Source organism: Leptonychotes weddellii, chromosome 1, assembly GCF_054177405.1.
Source record: "Leptonychotes weddellii isolate Sample4059 chromosome 1, ASM5417740v2, whole genome shotgun sequence".
NCBI lineage: Eukaryota > Metazoa > Chordata > Mammalia > Carnivora > Phocidae > Leptonychotes > Leptonychotes weddellii.
In genome coordinates this window covers 25,536,485-25,555,577 of record NC_138369.1, presented here as the reverse complement: position 1 = coordinate 25,555,577, position 19,093 = coordinate 25,536,485, and the positions used below count along the sequence as shown (strand labels likewise).

Here is a 19,093-nt window from a genome sequence, read left to right as displayed (position 1 = left end):
AGGATTCAGTGATTTGGCCTCATGTGCTTAAAAAAAAAAACAAAAGTTACTGAACCGAACTACTCTTCCTCTTTGTTTTTCATTTATTTTTTCTGTTTTCTGCCCTAATGAGAAGTTTGTGTTCTTTGATGAATGTTTATCAGCCAAGACAGAGAGAAGTTGTGTCCATGTTGTTCTTGTACGTATCGTGTGATGAGACAGGATGCACGCAGAGGGTGGCTGAGCACAGGCTGTTGCTGGAGTTTCATGAGAGGAAAGATCTTAGAGAGTTCTCTGGCTTTGGAAATTTTCTTCTTGTTTGGTCCCCAAACTTCTAAGCATATTTTGAGGAAAGCTTTAACTTAAAACTTTAATAAATACATGCTTTTGATCATTGTTTTTAAGTCTAAAAAATCCTCAAAAGGTAATGAAACATATTTCATTTAATCAAAGTTGAATGCAGTTCAGATCAATTCAGAAAGCAGTTTTGTGCACATGCCAAGCACCAAGCTAGCAAGAGGTATTTGAAGACTCACAAACCTATGTTCAAAACACATGAGCCTTTCTCTCCCTGAAAGAGAAGGTATTCATTCATTCATTCATCCATCCATCCGTCCATCCACTCATCCATTCATTCATTTATTCATTCATTAGATAAGTGCTTAGTGGGAGCCTACCATATGCCAGGTACAGTTGTGAAAGCCAGGGACTATAAACAAGAGGGAAGTAGCTGTTAACCTTATGGAGCATATATGCAAATGGGCGTCTAAGTGTAAATTACAAATTCAGTACACGGTAACACCAATTGATAGAGTGATGTGTAAGAGTGCATTATCAGAAAACCATGGACGTTTCCACAAGGGTGGTGAGCTTGACTGCATCTTGAAAGATAAATCAGAATCAGTGAAAGGGAGGTGGGATTGGAAAGTGGAAAGGCATCCTAGATAGAATATGTGCAAATGCACAGAACTGTATAGCTAATAAAAATAGCTAATTGTTTAAAAAAAAATAGCTAATTCTTATTCAATGTGTATTATGTGCCAGGTATAAGTGTTTTATATGTATTAATTCATTTAATCCTCAAAACCCCTTATGAGTTAGATACTACTATTATTCACATTTTAGAGAGGAGCCATCTGAAGCACAGGTTAAAAACACACTCCTAACAGAGTAAGTGGTAGAGCCAGAACCTGAGCCCAGACAGAGGCCACACTCTTAAATACTCTGTAATTCAGTGTGATTGCAAGACAAGGTGCAATGATGGCAGTAATGGGTGCTGATGATGGCAATGCACGCAGGAGGCAAGGTCTGATATATGCTTTAATAATGGGGTTCAGATTGTATCTCATGGGCCAGAGGTTCTTAACCTGGAATCTATGCCAATGTTTGCATGCATATGGATTTTTCAAGGGAAAAACTCCACAGGTCTCACTTCCAAAGGTGAAGGCTTTTTAAGCAAGGGAGTAGCTTGGTAATTTACATTCCAGAAAAATCATCCTGTCCATACCATGATGGACAGAAAGAACTGGGTAGCAGAAAGAGAATAAAACTAGACCTAAAAGGTCAAGGTCAAAGCAGAGATGGTTTGAAGTTTGGTATGTCCCGGACCTCTTCTAGGCAAAGCAGACCTAAATCGCAATCATCGTAATTGCTTCTTCCCTGACCTTTACATCTTTTTTTCTTACCCTCCCCTTCCCTCTTCAATTTTCTTAGGGGGAACAAAGCAAAAACATGCAGATGGGTATGCAAAACCAACTGATGGAGGGGGCAGGGCACAGCTGGAGTCACCTGTATAAACTGGGGTGGACAGCTACAGAGTTCTTTAGTCAGGCTGTGCTTCAAGAAGCTATGGGACTCGGCATATGGCATTTTGGTGGACTTATGCTTTCTGTCTGGTGGCATTATTAGAAATTAAATGTTCTGTTTAATTACAGTATCTTAAAAAAAAAACGATGTAAAAGGCTGCTACTCTATGAAAGAAAAACTGTGACTCCTGCAAATGAATTCTATAATTTTAAATACATTTCATTTAAGCTGTCACACATTCTGAACCCAGTAAGCTCTGAGAAAGTCTACACTACTATTGCTGTTTTGCCTCAATTCTTGGCTAAATACTTGCATAATTTTCTGAGCATCATAAGGATTCTACTGGAACTTGAAATAAAACAATTTTTCCTTCAAATATGCCAAGGAATTATATGATTAGATAGATAGATAGATAGATAGATAGATAGATAGATAGATAGATAGCCCACCTATGGGCCCAAGCACTATGCTGAGGACTTTACATGGAGGATCTAATTCAATCTGTATTTTAGTCCTATAAATAAGCCTTCATTATTGCCCCTTTTCAAATTCAGAGAGAATAAGTGACGGTATCAAGAAGGATTTGAACCCAGATCTTTCTAAATTCAAAAACATCCCTTTTTGTTTCTTTCCACCATGCAGCCTTTCCAATTTGGACAATATCCATTCATTCAGTGACTGAGTTCCAAAGTGTCTACAACTTTTGATCCAGGAAGAACACAAAAAACAAACAAACAGAAACCAGAGCAGTCCTTTCGGGACCAGATCATTATCAAAATCCTTTCATTGGGAAGTCTTCTTGAGCAGTTGAGGTTCTCTAAGATTGCCAAAGAACTGAGGACTTGTTTTTCTCTACAATTCACAGAAACTTGCTAGAGCAGGTCAAACACATCCAAAGGACTGCCAAGCAGATTCTGTAGTCAACACTTTGTAGCTTTTCCTATCCCCAGTCAAACTTCCCATAGGTCCAAGGTCCTGCACATATTCAGGAGCCCCCACCCCATGGCCCACCTTATCTTTCAGCCACAAGATAATGGCCCCACCCATAATCCATTAGCTGGCATGAGTTTTCAGTATGACAGCTGATGATGTCCAGTTAGCATCCTTTATGTACAGCTCCAAGAAAACACTACTTCAGAACCAGCCTGAGCACTCAGGAATTGTTACACCAAAAACTTAAATCACTATTTTGGGTCCAATGAGTTTCTTTAAGCCTCATTTTTATTTTCTGTAAAAGGGGCTGATAATGGTTCCTCCACCAAAGGGTTGCTGGCAAGATTAAAATACATATTCCAAATAAAGCTTTTAGCACACTACCTGGCACATAGTAAATACTCATTATATATATTAGCTGTTATCATTTATTTTATTTAAAAAGAAACTTCTAAATCCAGATGTGTAGTGTAGACATATTATTTGATTTCGGAAATAGAATATAAAACAATGCTTCTCAAAGTTCAATGTTCATACAAGTCCCTGAGGATCTTGTTAAAAACGTAGATTCTGATTTGGTAGGTCTTGGGTGGGACCTGAAAAATCTGCATTTCTAACAAGCTCCCACATGATGCTGAAGCTACTGACCCAGGGATTGCCATTGGGATGTCAATGAAATCTAGGGGGAAGTTGATTTATTGTTTTATCATAAACTTCAAAATAAAACATTGCAATAAAGCTCTACATATATCTGTTAAATACCCACAAAGTTCCAGGAGCTCTGCCAGGCACCAGAGCAATGAGCAAAAGTAGCCTTGGTCCCTACCTGGGAGCTTATAATAAGGTAGAGAACACAAATGTAAAACAAGTAATTATATTCTGCTGAAATGTAAAGGGAAATGTAAGGTGCTGCAGGAAGGCAGCACAAGGAGATTTTACCTAAGCCAGGGTCTTTGAAGCATTCCCAAGAGGAGATGTCCTGGAAGTCGAGGGCTGATTCCCCAAGAACTGTCTGGGGTATTCCTGTCCTTGTTGAAGTGTTTGCCTCTATTGACCATCCTTCCAAATGCCCCAGGATCCTGCCCCAGAGAGCTTGTGATCATATACATAAAAGCTTATTTGGGGACTGCATGGATATTTAATCATTAAAGCAGGATTCTTACTATAGCAAGTGACAAAAAAGAAAACAAAAAAAACAAAAACAAAAAACTCAAAAAGCTTAGGCAAGAAGGGAATTTTTCCCCCATGTAGCTAGGAAATGCATGGAGGAACTGGACTCAGGGATAAAGAATTTTAGTGTGTTTTGATCTCTCCAACTGCTGGCAGGCTTCTTTAATGTGACTGGGAGTCATGATAGAGGGGTTGGGAACAACATGGCTATAGATGGCACCAGGCTTTTATCCTAACAGACGACCCTAGAAGAATAAGAATTTTCCTTTCCAGGCAATTGTATAATATTTCAGAGAAGGGCCTCATTGGCCCAGCTTGAGTCACATGTTAATCCCTGAACCAATCATATCACCCATGATCAAGTGGGGTGCTGTGGTTGGCCTGGCTTGGCTCATATGACTGCCCTTGTATTTGTGGAAGTTATTGCCTGACATTCCCACCAGAACCATGTGGAGTAGAGAGGCAATTCTCCTGAGGAAGGTTACTGTACATACTTGAATAACAGATGTCCACTACTGTGTCCATCCAAAATTAAGTTTATTTTTCTTAAGTGCAACAGTTCAGTCTTAAGAGCAAAGCCTGATTTAGGGTACAAAGATACAAAACTAGAGAAGAAATATATTGTAATAGCATTATTTCTTCCTTGTTGATGCAATGTAATTTAAATAAAAAGTATTTTAAATGATCTTAAATCATTTTTAATTGCATCAAGACACCCGAAGTTGTTCTCTGATTTGGAAGTTTAAGTTATGATGTTTACTATTCAGTGATTTAGTTTAGTATATTTGTTAAGTAGCCAGGGGCTTTTGGTAACAGATAAAGTTATTGTATAGCTATAAGCATATTGCAACTACAGAGTATTTGTTTTTCCATGAAAGCACTGCATTGGGTAGAATCCACTGAGGATTTCCTTCCACCAGTATTTGAGGACCAGCCCCAGGGTCCTGCCAGGAACTTCTTTAGCCCCTAGAAATACAAAATTCATTGGGCACAGGTAGAGACTGACATTGAATATGATTTGCTATTTTTAAGGGCCATATGTGCTCAAGTAGAGATATCAACAGAGGAGGTGGACCTTTGTTATAAAGGCACTCTTGTTATGGCATATGAAGGTATAGCTCTTGTTATGAAGGGATCTCGTAAAGGCTTCTGAGCAGGGGTATGACAGGCTCAGATGTGTGCTTTACGAGGTCACTCTGGCTGCTACATAGACAATGAACTTCAGAGGAGGAACAGGACTAAAGGCTGGCTGGCAGTCTTTAGCAACAGTTGAGGTAGAGATGATGAGATGAATTGCATGTCTACCCCCTCAGCAAGAGTGTGGGCACATGACCTAATACAGTGGAAGAAAAAATCAAGAGACATTTTGGGGATAGAATGGATAGGCCATGCCACCCATGGCCTTGTAGGGAAGAGAAAGATGGCTACCAGGAAAATAGTAGAGAAAACAACCCATGATTCATCCACATCTTTATTACCATATACTTTATACTGTGCTAGAGATGAAATCTTCTGAAAGGGAGTGATGAAGATGCAAGGCATCAAGTGTATATAATGGATAACCTCACTGAAGAAATTATGCTGAATTATAACCTTGTATTAAATGTATGGTCCATGGAGCCATTATTTTAGAGAGGCAGGGTACTCTGGAAAGCAGGTCGTGGCAATCTACTTAGCTTTCTATTCCTACTCTAGCTCTTGTCCCCCCCCCCCCCCGCTCCCCGCCACCACCATCACCACCACTCCCAAATTGTAGCAAAGTGCTACAGGCTAGTTATTTCCAGTGATAGCATAATACTAACACTTTCATCTTCAGCAACACATCAATAGGTTGGAAGTTGGTGGTAAGTGGGCTTTCCATCAACCATATCCATCTCTCATATGATATTTCAGGGACTGGCAATTCCCTCGCTGGAAGCAGAGATGGTCAGGTTATTTAAGGGCTAATTGGAGTGTCTCTCGCTCCTGGATGCTTCTCTTCCTTGGCTTAGCTGAGCATGCAGAGGAATTCTCTTTTTGTTTTTCTGCAGTCACATTTAACTCTCTCTTTGGAAGCCAAGCAGATTTAATTGTGTAAACATGAGCAATGGTAATTGGGTAAATGAAGTTGGAAACCAAGGTATGATGTTTTTGTTTTGCTCTGCGAGGAAAAAAAATAGGGAGCGTGTTTTTCTATGGTGGCAAACCTCACTGTCAGAATTCTGGACAGGCAGTTGGCAGGAGGGAATCCCTTTACGAATTTTCATCAAGACCCACTGAGCTGAAATATGTATCGGCTGCCTCATGGGTGGGTTCTGGATCAGCCCGGGGACACTTCATTGTTTTATAAACCACCAGGTCAAGTGTTTCTCTACACAGGCTCAGCTATCTGGGTAAGAAGTTGCCATGAGAATTGCATGCTCAGGTAACACACATTCACTGAAAGAGCCATGAAGATGTGTTACCAGAGATGTACCTAACTTTCAGTACAGCTGTAAGTGGAAAACCAGATTTTAACAAATATATTAAAATATGGAGTACTTTTTTATAAAGGATCAGTAGTTGCCGTCCTCTAAATAGCTTTAATTCAACACTGATTTTTCCAAATTCTACTTAGGCACAGTATTTTCCAAACAAAAGATTTAAATAAGAGGAGACTGGTAAATATTTTTTTTAGTCCTGCATTCAAAACACTGAGGTGGTCCCACAAGCAAAAGACCTCATCAACTTTTTCTTTCAATAGATGGTTTTACCAGAATATTATATTTAGCCTTATTTCTTATATTTTTATCAATGTTGCTAGAATTCCATTTCCTATAAGCCTGCAGTAAAATTCATTTTCCCAGTTGAAAATTCAAGCAAACCAAGAAGCAAACTTGGCAATGTAGTATGTCCCCCCTCACCATACAGATTGCTTTATAAATGAGGAACTATTAAAAAGGACCAGGTCTAAGGTTAATGAGACACTCATTAAAGAGAGAGAATTGTAGAAGCTGATAGTGCTCTGTGTGTGTATTGAAGGAGAGGCTATTGTTATAGGATGTTTGCTGTGCTGTTATCGTAAACCACATGACAGATGGGTCAAGTGCTGATTACAGTATTCTAACATTTGGAATAGCAAGTAACATATTTGATAAGCTGGCAAGTTTTTATATATGATTCAACCCACAATATAAAAGCCACGAGAATTCCAAATTGAAAATAATTAAATGAGCTGGAAACAATCAGATACCACACATTTTTCCCCCAAATGACAGATTTTGACATGTTGAAATTCCACAAAGGGAGCAAGAATATTCCCTAGCTCACTTGAACTAATAATGGCCCTTCATCTGCTTTTGTAAAGCAATTAATTCCTGCCTTCTCACAGTGTTGGAGAGAACAGTAAACGTTTTTAGGCACCTTAGGCTTTACAGAGATCTGTCCACGCACTGTTTTATTTGCTCTTATCATCAGCCCCGCAAGGTATGTAAAGAAAGATACTAATATTCTCGCTTCATAGCTGAGGAACTGGAAGCACAGAGAGGTTTAAGGAGAAGGTGGAAGGTTACATGAGAAAGTTAAGTAGCATATTGAGGGTGAGAAGCCAGATCTTCCAGCTATGAATCCGTCAAGTCTGATCACTGGGAAGAGGAAGCAGCTATTCACATAGAGGCGTTCTTCATTGAACAAAAGTGTATCTTCTTTCTGTCAATGATGCTGCCATCATCATTCATGTGTATCCATCTGGAGAAAGGCATCCAGTGTTTGCGTTCAGCCTCTGAGTGTCTCAGTAGGGCAGTATGGGTGACGCTGGTAAGAGTCCCGTCCCTTGTCACACAATGTCACACCTCTGTAATACTGCAGTAACTCCAGGAAAGCAGCAGTCCTCCGTCTGTGTTCTATCATTGTTGCTTGTTTGGTTTTTCTTTTCAGACTTTATCATCTTCCTGGTCACCTTTGTGAAAGTCACGTTGTCTCTTTCCTTTTTTTACTGTCTCTCCTCACCTCCCTGAGCAGCTCCCCCGCCGCCTCCTGGGCCTCCTCCACCCACCCAAAAGCAGACCAGCATGTTATATCAGAGGCTCAAAGGCATGCCTAGGCCAAAACCAAGTACTGTAAACTTCTACCATTACTTTATTCAGCAGCTTTTTAGTTTAGTTTGCTTTTCTGTTCATTTTTCTTCTTGAAATTTTGTTTCGGTTTGGAACACTAAGCTGAGGCTCAGGCTCTCAAGTTTGACACTGTAGGTTTTGAGACAGTCGAAAGAGAGCATTTATTTCCAAATGTCCACATTTTTTTGTCTAGCTATGTCTGACATATGCAACATTTTCAAATCTCAATGTCAGCACAAAATAACATTGTTGTTGCATAACATTTTGCATGACGATTTTTTTTATATGTTATGAGCTTCAGTTCTGTTGTATGAAATGTTTACTAAGTATATGGTAGTTACAGCTCCCCTTCTTCAGTGCTCCAGCTAGTACAAGATTGGGTGATAGTGATGTTGCAATCCATTTCAAGACAGCAGAAGTGCCAAAAAAAAATATCATGTCTAAGCACAAATTTCTTCTTGACCTCTGATGGGGGGAGCGGGGGGAGGGAGGACGTGCTAGAGGATTTTGCACAATATTTTCTTTAAAGACAACATCTTAGAGAAGTTGTTTTTAGCACCATTTTTGCCACTTAGCTAGTCAGTTAGATATGCAAATGAAGAAGAAAACAGCGTCATGTCTCAATAAAGTGGCTTGATCTATAGATAATGGTATTGCAGCTAATTAATAGTAAATGGAAGTCTGCTACATGGGTTAATTGGAAGATCAAGCATCCTAGATTAAAGGATCCTAAACCTGCTTATTTTAATGGTTGCATGTTAAAGTAAAATTGCAAAAGGTTTTATTAAACATACTGTTTGTATATATACATCAGGCATACACATATCTGTGTACATGTGCGCACACTTAGAATGGTTGCATGCACATGTACACTTTATGTGTATCTACCAATATATATTGTAGTCAGTCTAAGAGTACTGCATATCAAAACAAATCTTCAGGTGGTCCTAGCTTAAGCATCTTGGATTTCTCCAAACATAAAAATCATTCACAGTCTTTAAATGAAAATACATAAAAATATTGGTGGGAATTACTTCATGTCTATATCATATGTCATGTACAGCTAGAACTCCCCTAGATTTGGTGAGTATTCCATGCAAAGGACAATGTTCTCGCCTCATAGCAAGAATGTTCTTTATTCTTAAAGCAAGAGATTTCAAAGATGTGCCCCAAGTGGGATTTCCTGCAGATTTGTATTAATGTGCAGGCTTGTCTGGTTACTAGAAAATGTATGTAAGTGTGTGATGTGTGTATGTGGGTGTATGTGTCAAATGGGTAATAAGCATAGGATGAGGAATTTGCAAATTGATGGGTAAATGTGAATACCAACTAATAAAAAATAGTAGCTTATGCATATTTACTATCAAAATGCAAATACCTCATTCTACACATATTACTCAAACATATATACACAGTATGTTTGTAGAAATGCCTGAAAGTCTACTGATGAAATTATGATAGCCCATTTATGAAACTATACACAGGCCAGGTGCCCCAAAAGCGTAGAAGTCAATCTTGTCACTCATTCTCTCTCCACATATTTATTGCTCCGGACCAGGCAATGAGCTATCGACCCTAAACTCTGCACATTTCCTTCCTCTGAGTGTTGGATATTCCCCACCTGATCTGTATATTTATGTTCCCCGCCACTCCCCCCTTCATGCCCTAACCATATCCAGCCACATTTCCACCTGTACACAGTAGAGACAAGGGAGCAATCCATCGGCCTGAATCCAGAAAGCCCACTTTCACACCAGTCATTGGACCTTGTTGGACTGAAATTTTCAGTACTTTGACAGTCTTACCCAACCCCATTTACCATTCTTAGTTTCCATTGGCTGAGACACTCTTTTTGCATAGTGCTTCACTGAATTTGTTTTTCATTATTAAATCCCAGATTACTAATCATCTGACATGTTCATCACCTGTCTAACAAATGTACAAAAGAAAATTATGTGGCTCTCTTAAATTTCTTTTGTAAATCAGCAGTCACCCATGACTTTGTTTAAACCCCACCCACCCCAAGACAACAACAACACAAACAACAACAAAACCTTCTTGTCAAGTATTGAGTATTTCCTTTAGCTAGGAAAATCCTGAAGCCAAGATATATCTGCTTTAGATGAAGAGATAAAAATAAGTTTTGGCAGTCTTTTTGTGCACATATATACCTGCCCATGGAATCACACTAACAGATCCTTATTGTCATTACACTCTATGTTCCAAAGGACTCTGAGGCTTCAAAGTTTGAAGGTTTCAACATGAAATAGAAGATCCCCTGTGAGTACAGACTGGTTAAATTGAAGCAATTTCATTGGCCAAGAAAATCTTTATATTTTAAATATTACTGTTTTTCCCCAGGAGAAAAGTTTTTAATTTTTGGTAACATAATGACCTTACCAAACATTCATGAATTCAGCTCTACAAAAGATTCAGCATCAACCAGGTCAAGTTTGTGGCTATCAACACTATCAAAACTAAAAACAAAGAAACAGTTTTGAGTACATTGTTGCCACCCACCTGATAAAATTTCAGTTGTACCAACAGGTGGCACAAACTCACACCAGTTCATCCTGTAATCTACCCCCAACACCCTTTTAATGATTCTATCCTGCCTTCTACCTAATGGCCCAGGAATGTCTCTTAACTTTCAGTCTCCTCCTTGGACAACTTAAAACAGCCAGACCTTTGATTCTGTTTGTTCAAAATGAACATTCCAGTACCTGTTAAACGTGCAGACCTGTAATGAAAAACAATGCTGTAGTATCAAATGTTCAGGGATAAATGCAGGAAACAAATGTCACAGCAATCAAGAGTAAGCTTCCCACTTCAGGTAGCATGAACGCAGTCTAGAGGGTGATCTAAGATAGTACATTTATGCTGTCTTTAAAGAACATGTGTACAAAATGTCACTAAATTTGAAATGGGCTGTCATAAACTTAAGGTAGCTTAATATGCAAATTTGAAGCTGGAGCACTGCTTTTTCTTAATATGTATTCTAAGGACGATGGTGATAATAACAAAATGGCTTTATGGTTTGCTCACTACTAATTACGTGGCACTTAACATCTGCATGAAACTTTAAAAAAAATTGGTAACTATTTGACATTTCTTATCCACTAGTTCTAACGGCCACAAAACTAGCCTAAGGCTTTCGCTGAATTTTAACACAAATTCTTGCACTACAGAAAATGTAGGCCGGTTAATCACTCCTGCCAAAAAGCTGGAAGACACAATCCGCCTTGCTGAGCTAGTCATTGAGGTTCTCCAACAGAATGAGGAGCACCACGCAGAGGTGAGCAGGCATGGCGGGAAAATGTCTCTTTGGGTGTCCCTTAGCTGGAAAGTGCAGAACTGATCCTACCAGCGACATGAACAAGATTCCTTAACACCCATTTTCTTTTAACTGGCCTTGCAAACAGAAGGAAAGGGGAAGTGTTGCAAGGAGAAGCCTTTGGAAGGTTGTGTAAAACAAGCAAAAAGTGGTTGCATGTTGTCCATTTCAGCTTAAGTTTTCAGATGTTTTAGCAAGAAGCAAAAGAGGTGAGTATATTTTAAAGATAATTTATTCAAGCAGCATATGGTTATTGTCCAGAACACACAATATACTTTTTGGTCTTCTGTGGTTGTCGTTGTTGCTACCACTGTTGTTTTTATTTATTTTATTTGGTGTGTGGATCACAGGCCATGTTTTTGAATTTATCTCTGTAATTTACTCTCTTCTTGCACTAGAGTCTTCATTTGTTAATCTCGGATGACTTAGGTTGCTAAACACAGTGACGGAAGCAAATTATTCTGTGTTGTTCAACCTGTCAATTCGCCAACATACATCTAATAGATAGATACAGCTTTCTGTCTTTTTTTTTTTTTTTTTTACGAACCACTGTCAAAAATGATCATTTTGATAATCATTGTAAACTAAGGGATTTCAAGGCTAACTAAATCCCAAACCTGTAGGGACTTAAACAACACAACCCTTAAAAAAAAAAAAAGATTCCAAGATTCCATTATGGTCAAACTATTTCATCAGCTCTTGTTTCAAAACTGAGATTTAAAATCATTGCTCTTAAAATAACCTTTTTGAAAATTGCACTAATTTTCACTCTTCCTCTCCAGTTAATTCTACAGCTAAAGGGGAAACAAGGCCTTCCATAAAAGCAATTTCTCAAGCACTTAAAATGATCATTCCCATGATAAATGAAAATTGACAGTATAGTTAAATAATATAAAATACACCATAAATCCAACCGTCCCGACTAATGCCTGATTGCATATTTAAATTTCCTCCCTGTTTTTCTACTGTTCCACTCAATCATGGCTGATCGTGGCAGGGGAAAGAGGTATGTGACTAAACCGAATGAGCCAGCCACCTGCTGTCATAGTCTGTGCATGCCCTTCCAGTACCATGTCTTCTACTGGGACTTTTCCTGGGTGCTCCTGCTTTCTAACACTGACCCAAGGAATGTAACAGCAACTTCCAGTGGACTGCTTGTGAAATGGTGGCCCTCCACAGCAGGGTAAATGTGGGGGTTCTCTTGTGCGTGCATGAAGCGATTGATATACCTAACAACGACGGCAGTTACATCCCGACACGCGCCTCCCACCTGCCTGGATTCTGTCCTTAGCCTGTCTCAGTTTCCTATGTCCGTCTGTACTTCCCTTTCTCACAGCAGATGAGTACCAACCGTAGTAACCCGTAGCTGGCCAGAGTGATACTAATCTTCCTCTACGACTGTCTGTATGTGAACCATATATACAGTATTTATATATAGAGAGAGTGCCAAAGAATCATGATTTCCCCGAAATTCCTCATAAGAATGGGGTGAAGACCCCTTGAGGTGAGTGTAACTATCTCCAAAGCACCCAGCAGTACACGGCCAGGAATGAGAAGAAGGGCCAAATCAACACCCTCCAAACATGGAAACCCTAGGACATGCCTCCAGACATATAAAATTAAGTTGGGCTAGAATTTTTTTTGATTCCATCCTCTAGGACATCCTTTTCAGATTGGGGGCCCTTCAGGCTTAAGTGACGGTAAGTATGTTCTTTCTGGGTGCCCACCAGATCATCTCCAGAGGCCCTACCCTGATCAGGACGTTGAGGCTTTTCCCACGATGTTGAACGAAATCTACACATTTCTGAAGACATGGATACGAAGAAGATCATTTTCCTCAGTCACAGCTGTGTTGCTGTGCTTTTAAGTAAAAGAAGAAAAATGACACATGCTTGATTTGTAATCACATTATTCTCTGAGGCTGCTACAGGCTAAGGAAGGATGGATATTTTCCATACCTCCAAAGAGGTACCAAAGGGAAGTTGATACTCCAAAGAAGATTTTTTTCTTTTTTTTTTAAGATTTTTATTTATTTATTTGACAGAGAGAGACACAGCGAGAGAGGGAACACAAGCAGGGGGAGTGGGAGAGGGGGAAGCAGGCTTCCCACTGAGCAGGGACCCTGATGCGGGGCTCGATCCCAGGACCCTGGAATCATGACCTGAGCTGAAGGCAGACGCTTAACAACTGAGCCATCCAGGCGCCCCGATATTTTTTTTTTCTTTTCCAAAAAGCACTTCTTTCAGTAAGTGCTAATCATCATCCTAAACTGCCCTAATAACCATCATCATAAAAATATTTTAATCTTACACAGTCAAAAGCCATTCAGGGTAAATACATAGAGTAGAAATAAATTCAATTCCATTTTCATTTGTTAACTTGGGGAGTTACAACTAAAAACTTCAGCATACTTTGGAATGTGGAGACTCGGTTTGGTTTTAGGTAAATGTACAAGATTATTTCCTGAACTAATAATTTCATCCAATCACAAAAATTTCAATCAGCAATCAAAAGCTACCTATCTGCTGAGCACTGAGGCTGCTACCTCAGTGCTTTTTGGAAGGACAAGGAGACATAAGGTAGTCTTAGCCTTCAAACGGTACAGTGCAGATTGGCCAATAGCTTGGGTTCTGTGCCAGAGAAGCTTGAGTTTTAATTCCAGCTTTACCTCCTCATTGCTCTGTGATCTCAACCTGGTTACTTAACCTGTCTAGTCCTGTAAATGGGAGGTAACAACAGAATCTACCTCAGATGGTCGTTGTTGGGATGGAAAGCGACATTAAGCAAAGCATCTGGTGTTTTGCCTGGCATATAGTAAGTTCTCAACAAAGCTTGGCTGTTATATTATTAAGGACAAATTGCTAAAGAAGCAAAATATATGAATATGTGATCATGAAAAGGACAAAACCTATGTGGAAAGTACCAACTGAGTGGTACAAACAGAATATGTTGAGAGAAGAGTAGGCTCATTGCAAGGCGGAGTGGTCCAGAAAGTTAGCACCCTTTGTTCTTAGCATTCACTTACAGCTTGCACTCACGTGGAAAGCTCTTAAAAATGGCTGATGCCACGGTCTCGCCCCAGCTCAATTAATCAGAATCTCATGGGGAGGGACCGACTATCAGTAATTTTTAAAAGCTGCCCATCTGATTTCAGGGGATACCTGGGTCAAGAAAAGCCCCTGGGCTATGGTTAAAGAAGTGGAATTTGCCCTGGTACAATTAAGATGAGGTTTTGCTGCCCAGAGAATGAATTATGAAGATTTTTTTCCACTGACCAGTACTCAACTGTATATTCTGAGTGCTCAATGAACTCTAGAAAATCACTCAATCCTAAGCATGGATCTTGGCTATAGATCCATGCTGTTCGGTGGCACCGCACAAATGAAATAGACAAGTAGACTTGCCTCCCCCACCAAGAAAACAATAATCCTTAGAACCATGTTTAATTCCAATACAAAGTAATTAAATGCTCCAAGAGAAAATACGCTCATCAGCTAGAAATGCATCACACATACACCCAGGCATGATACAGTAGCAGTTCTCTTATTTACCTCTTAATTTCAGCTTAATTCTGCTCTCAGAGCCGAAAAAGTTATTCACACACGCGCGCGCACACACACAAATTATGCCTTCATGTATCATTGCTCCACCTTCCCAATCTCTCTCTCTATGTATACGTATGTATATGTATATATGTATTGTGGTATACAGAGGGGTACATATATACATGTAGTTTGTGTACAAAATATACAATGTGTTCAGTGTGGTGGACTGTATTCCTAAAGCATACATCTTTGCCTTTAAATAATGAAACACACCAGGTAAGTGTTTAGAAGCCAAAGTACATCTCCTTATTGTCTTCGGAAAAGATTTCCAAAGACTTTAGATGCCTACAAACTTTGAGTTAACTCATGTACAAAAATAGCATTCACCTGTATGAGCAAGCATAAAATAAATATAGTTGTTGGGTCTGGATGTTTTGTTTGTTTTGTTTTGTTTTAATTTTAAAGCTTGCCTTGCCCCAACCCAGTCACACAGATTCTGTTCATTTGATTGAAATTATGATAATGGCTTTTTGGTGTTTTTGTTTGTTTGTTTGTTTGTTTGTTTTACCATTGCCAGAATCTTTTTCTCCTTCTCAGAGAGTCAGGTTTGATGATGAAGTTCTGGAGGAATGACCTTGGGTGTACAGAAATAGATTTGGTCTTCATTTCTCCTACAACTACTATATTTAAATTATCTTCATTCTAGAATCCTAAGTTTCTCTGCCAGACTTCAAAAGTGATAATTCACAACAGAGTAGTCATTGTTCTTTGTAGGGCTGTCTGTCTACATGATGATTAATGCAACAACTATAGGTAATTGTTCAATTTTTTTAAATTCCAGTGAAGGACTAAGTTCTCGATAGATAGTAGAAGTGGGTGCTTCTTAGGGCCTCTGGTTTGCAACTTTTAAATAAACGTGGTAAGAACCAGGTATGAGGTTGGGCTAAGACATTTTTAATTTCAGGCATTTAGGATTGGTTTTTTGTTCTGTGTTTTGTTTTTGCTTTTTTCCTGTCATCCTAGAGCAAAATCGTGTCTGGGAAGGCAACTCAGTCTCCCTAGTAACTGTTTACTTGGACTCACCCTGAAGATGTAAAATTAATCAAATAACTAAAGAATGAGTACCAGCCAACATTTGGTGTGCCTTTGTGGATTTTGCAAATATCCTGCATCAGGATTGATGAGAGTCATCCCCCCATATAGGGTTGGGGGTGGGAGTGGGACTCCAGCAAGTTCCAATGTTTAGAAAGTCTCTGCCTAAAAGACAGGTGGCTGGAAGAGCTCTGGGAGTGGAGTGGAGGATTTCTTCCTCTGCCGGATTTAGTCAGGTAGTCAGGGGAGCTAGCCCCAAGCCCCAGGGCTCTCACACCGAGTTAGTAAAACTACAATAAAACCTCATCAATTCAGACACAAATGCTAGTGACAATTCAACTGCAGATGCAGCTCTTATAATTTTTCTTAAGTAGAATGTTTGACGTGATCTCAACTCTCTCTGGAAATTCTAAAGGCTCGCTCATAAATTTCATATCAGGACCTCTGAAGTTAAAATTTCTGTCTCTTTGACTTCACTTTATAGGTCAATTTGTCTACAATTATTAGAATTTTTTTAAATTTCTACATTTATGATACATCAATATGGTAACCAGCAAATACCTTTTACTTTGGTGCCCAATTATAGACTGCATTTGAAAGCAGTGAAATGATACCTCTTTTTAGAAAACCCCATAAGTTAGCTTTTTTGCTGACAGATGAGCATTTCTCTTCTCTCATTCTCTGAATCAGTGAGGTTTTACTGTAAATTAAAATGGAAACAGCAGGTGTCTATTTCCAGCCAAGCTGACCTTGCAGAATGGTCCATGACTTGATTTTTTCCATTTAATTTGCACACCAGCCACATGTTGATAAAGGAGAAGTAAGTAAAATGAAATCTCATGAAAGAAGAGAGGTGGACCCCTATTCTGCCTCCTAGTGGCTGTTAGAATATCCCCAAATAACTAATAAATCACACAAGAGCTTGGCCATTGAACAAACTCTTTCATTTATGGAATTATTTCCATAATCATCTTTCATGTTTCCAAATGCCTTCCCATCTTTTTTTCGGTGAATGCTCCGGAAAGTGTTTCCAATGTAAATACTTTACGGCATTGGGTGGGGAGGTGGGGACAAGAAGGGGCTGGCAATTTGTTTTTGTTTCTCTGCTCTCTTTGAAATCAGTAAAAAAAGGGGGGGCCTGTTGACACTGTCACTCATTCTGCATGCTCCCTGCCAGAAATGATTAGTCACCATGCATGCATGCCTTTGAATGGCATTCACATCTGGCCCAGTCCGATGTGAATGTTGCCCCTGAGACCCTGCACAATGATTTCCAAGGACCCACGTGCATGAAAATGAGTTACTTCACTGATATTTTTTGGTTTTCAATGTACATATGTGTCCAACCCCCAGAAAAGTAAGTCCTAATCTTACTGAGTGTTTCCTAGCTTACACCTGATCTTTCCTACAGACAGGATGCAAAACCAGAGGCTCCCCACTTAAAGAGATTTTGACTCAAACGTTTGGTGACCTGGTATGAAATAGGAGTAACATGACCAATGCATAGAGAAATATGAGTTGCTGAGCTTGTATGAGACCATAGACAATGAAGCCCAGATATGTAGATATAAGTGAACCCTAACTGCAAATTTTCAAGTTAGACCAGCAGAAAACCCATAAACACAGTGAAGAAACTCCCAAATTCGAATACCTTAGAGCAAGAGCTAGCCAACAATAATGACAAAGAGCATGACTCCAAACCTACTGGATTATTGTAAATTGAACAGAAGTTCCACGTCTGTCCTTTCTACAGCTGCATCCTCGACCAGCAGGTCAGAATAAAGACTTTCTGAGGCAGGCCTGGAATGATGAAAAGGCGTGGCCTTGGGACGCTGAGAGGCCCCATTGTATCAAAAATGCTGTTCTTTTTACAATAAAATTACCAAACCCTGCTGATGCACAGTTAATCTTGACCAGTGAGGGCTTGACTTCACATCTTAGGTCGGAGAGAGAAGCTCATCGCCTCTTTGTCTGTTGTTTTTCTGCCAAATTTCAAAGGCCTTCGCGTGGTGGTCAGACTTGATGGTGGAGCATGCCGAGACGTTCCTGTCACTTTTTGCAGTGGACATGGATGCAGCATTAGAGGTTCAGCCCCCAGACACGTGGGACAGTTTTCCACTGTTTCAACTGCTGAATGATTTTCTCCGTACCGACTGTATGTACTATCTTTGACTGGTTGACTTTCCTAAGTAGTGTGCAGATAAACAGATCACTAAAATGTCTTTGGCCCAGTCAGACTACCGTCTAGTGAAACCTCTTCAGAGTTTTCTTATTGCTTTAAAAAAACCAAACTTACAGCTGATGGCCCTTCTCTTTCTTTCAACAAATGTCCTGTTGCACTGAAGCCCTCTCTTAACTAGGCAAAAGAGCCCAAGAGCAGTATGATAAGTGATATTCATGCCTATGTGTTTTATTTGCTTTTGAACAAGCTAATTAACTTAACCTCTTCATATTTTGAAATTTTTATTGAAAGATGTTTTCTAGATGAAAAACAATTTCTAGCTAAATAACACCCCAAGTGTTTCAGTATCTTACAGCAATACATGGGCATAAAATAGACCTTCCTTCCAAGAAGAGTGACGAAGGAAGGGAGGGGTACAGAATGTTCTTTCTTTCTGCTAATGTCATGGGAGGAAGGGGAGCCGGTACAAGGAGAAAACCTAAAAAACAGTTGTCGGTTATTGTTTTTACTGTTTTTTAAAGGAGCATGATTGTTTTTCCTTTTTAGAAGAATGAAACAAATGGGTGAAATATTTTTGAATTCCATTTTCCTTCCATACAGATCTAATCATGAGCTTCGGTGCTGTTCATGTGCTTTTATACCCCCCCTTTTTCTTGCATCCCCTAGAAGCAGTATATTTAATATAGAAGATAATCCTTTCTGTATGTACATTGTATGCTGATAAAGCAACTGTAGGTTCTTACCAAGGTTTTGCTTATCTGTTCTAGATAATTTGTGCAATGGAAAATTTCACAAACACCTGCAAGACCTGTTTGCCCCACTTGTGGTTAGATATGTGGATTTGATGGAGTCCTCAATTGCACAATCCATTCACAGGGGCTTTGAGCGGGAGTCATGGGAACCAGTCAAGTAAGAAAACCTTTTTTGATACCATCGGAGTTTGGGTGCAAATGGCTGGAGAGTCATACAGAAATGGATT

The 19,093-nt window shown here is 39.5% G+C and overlaps 1 protein-coding gene across 1 annotated transcript in view; it reads left to right on the top strand.

Moving 5' to 3' along the window:
• CADPS (calcium dependent secretion activator) overlaps positions 1–19,093 on the top strand; it is a 158,803-nt gene that overhangs the window by 46,305 nt on the left and 93,405 nt on the right. The window contains exons 9-12 of the mRNA XM_081820238.1: positions 11,150–11,256; positions 16,732–16,752; positions 17,931–18,087; positions 18,882–19,023. Of these exons, the coding sequence (XP_081676364.1) occupies positions 11,150–11,256; positions 16,732–16,752; positions 17,931–18,087; positions 18,882–19,023 (427 nt within the window). The remainder of the gene's footprint in view (positions 1–11,149; positions 11,257–16,731; positions 16,753–17,930; positions 18,088–18,881; positions 19,024–19,093) is intronic.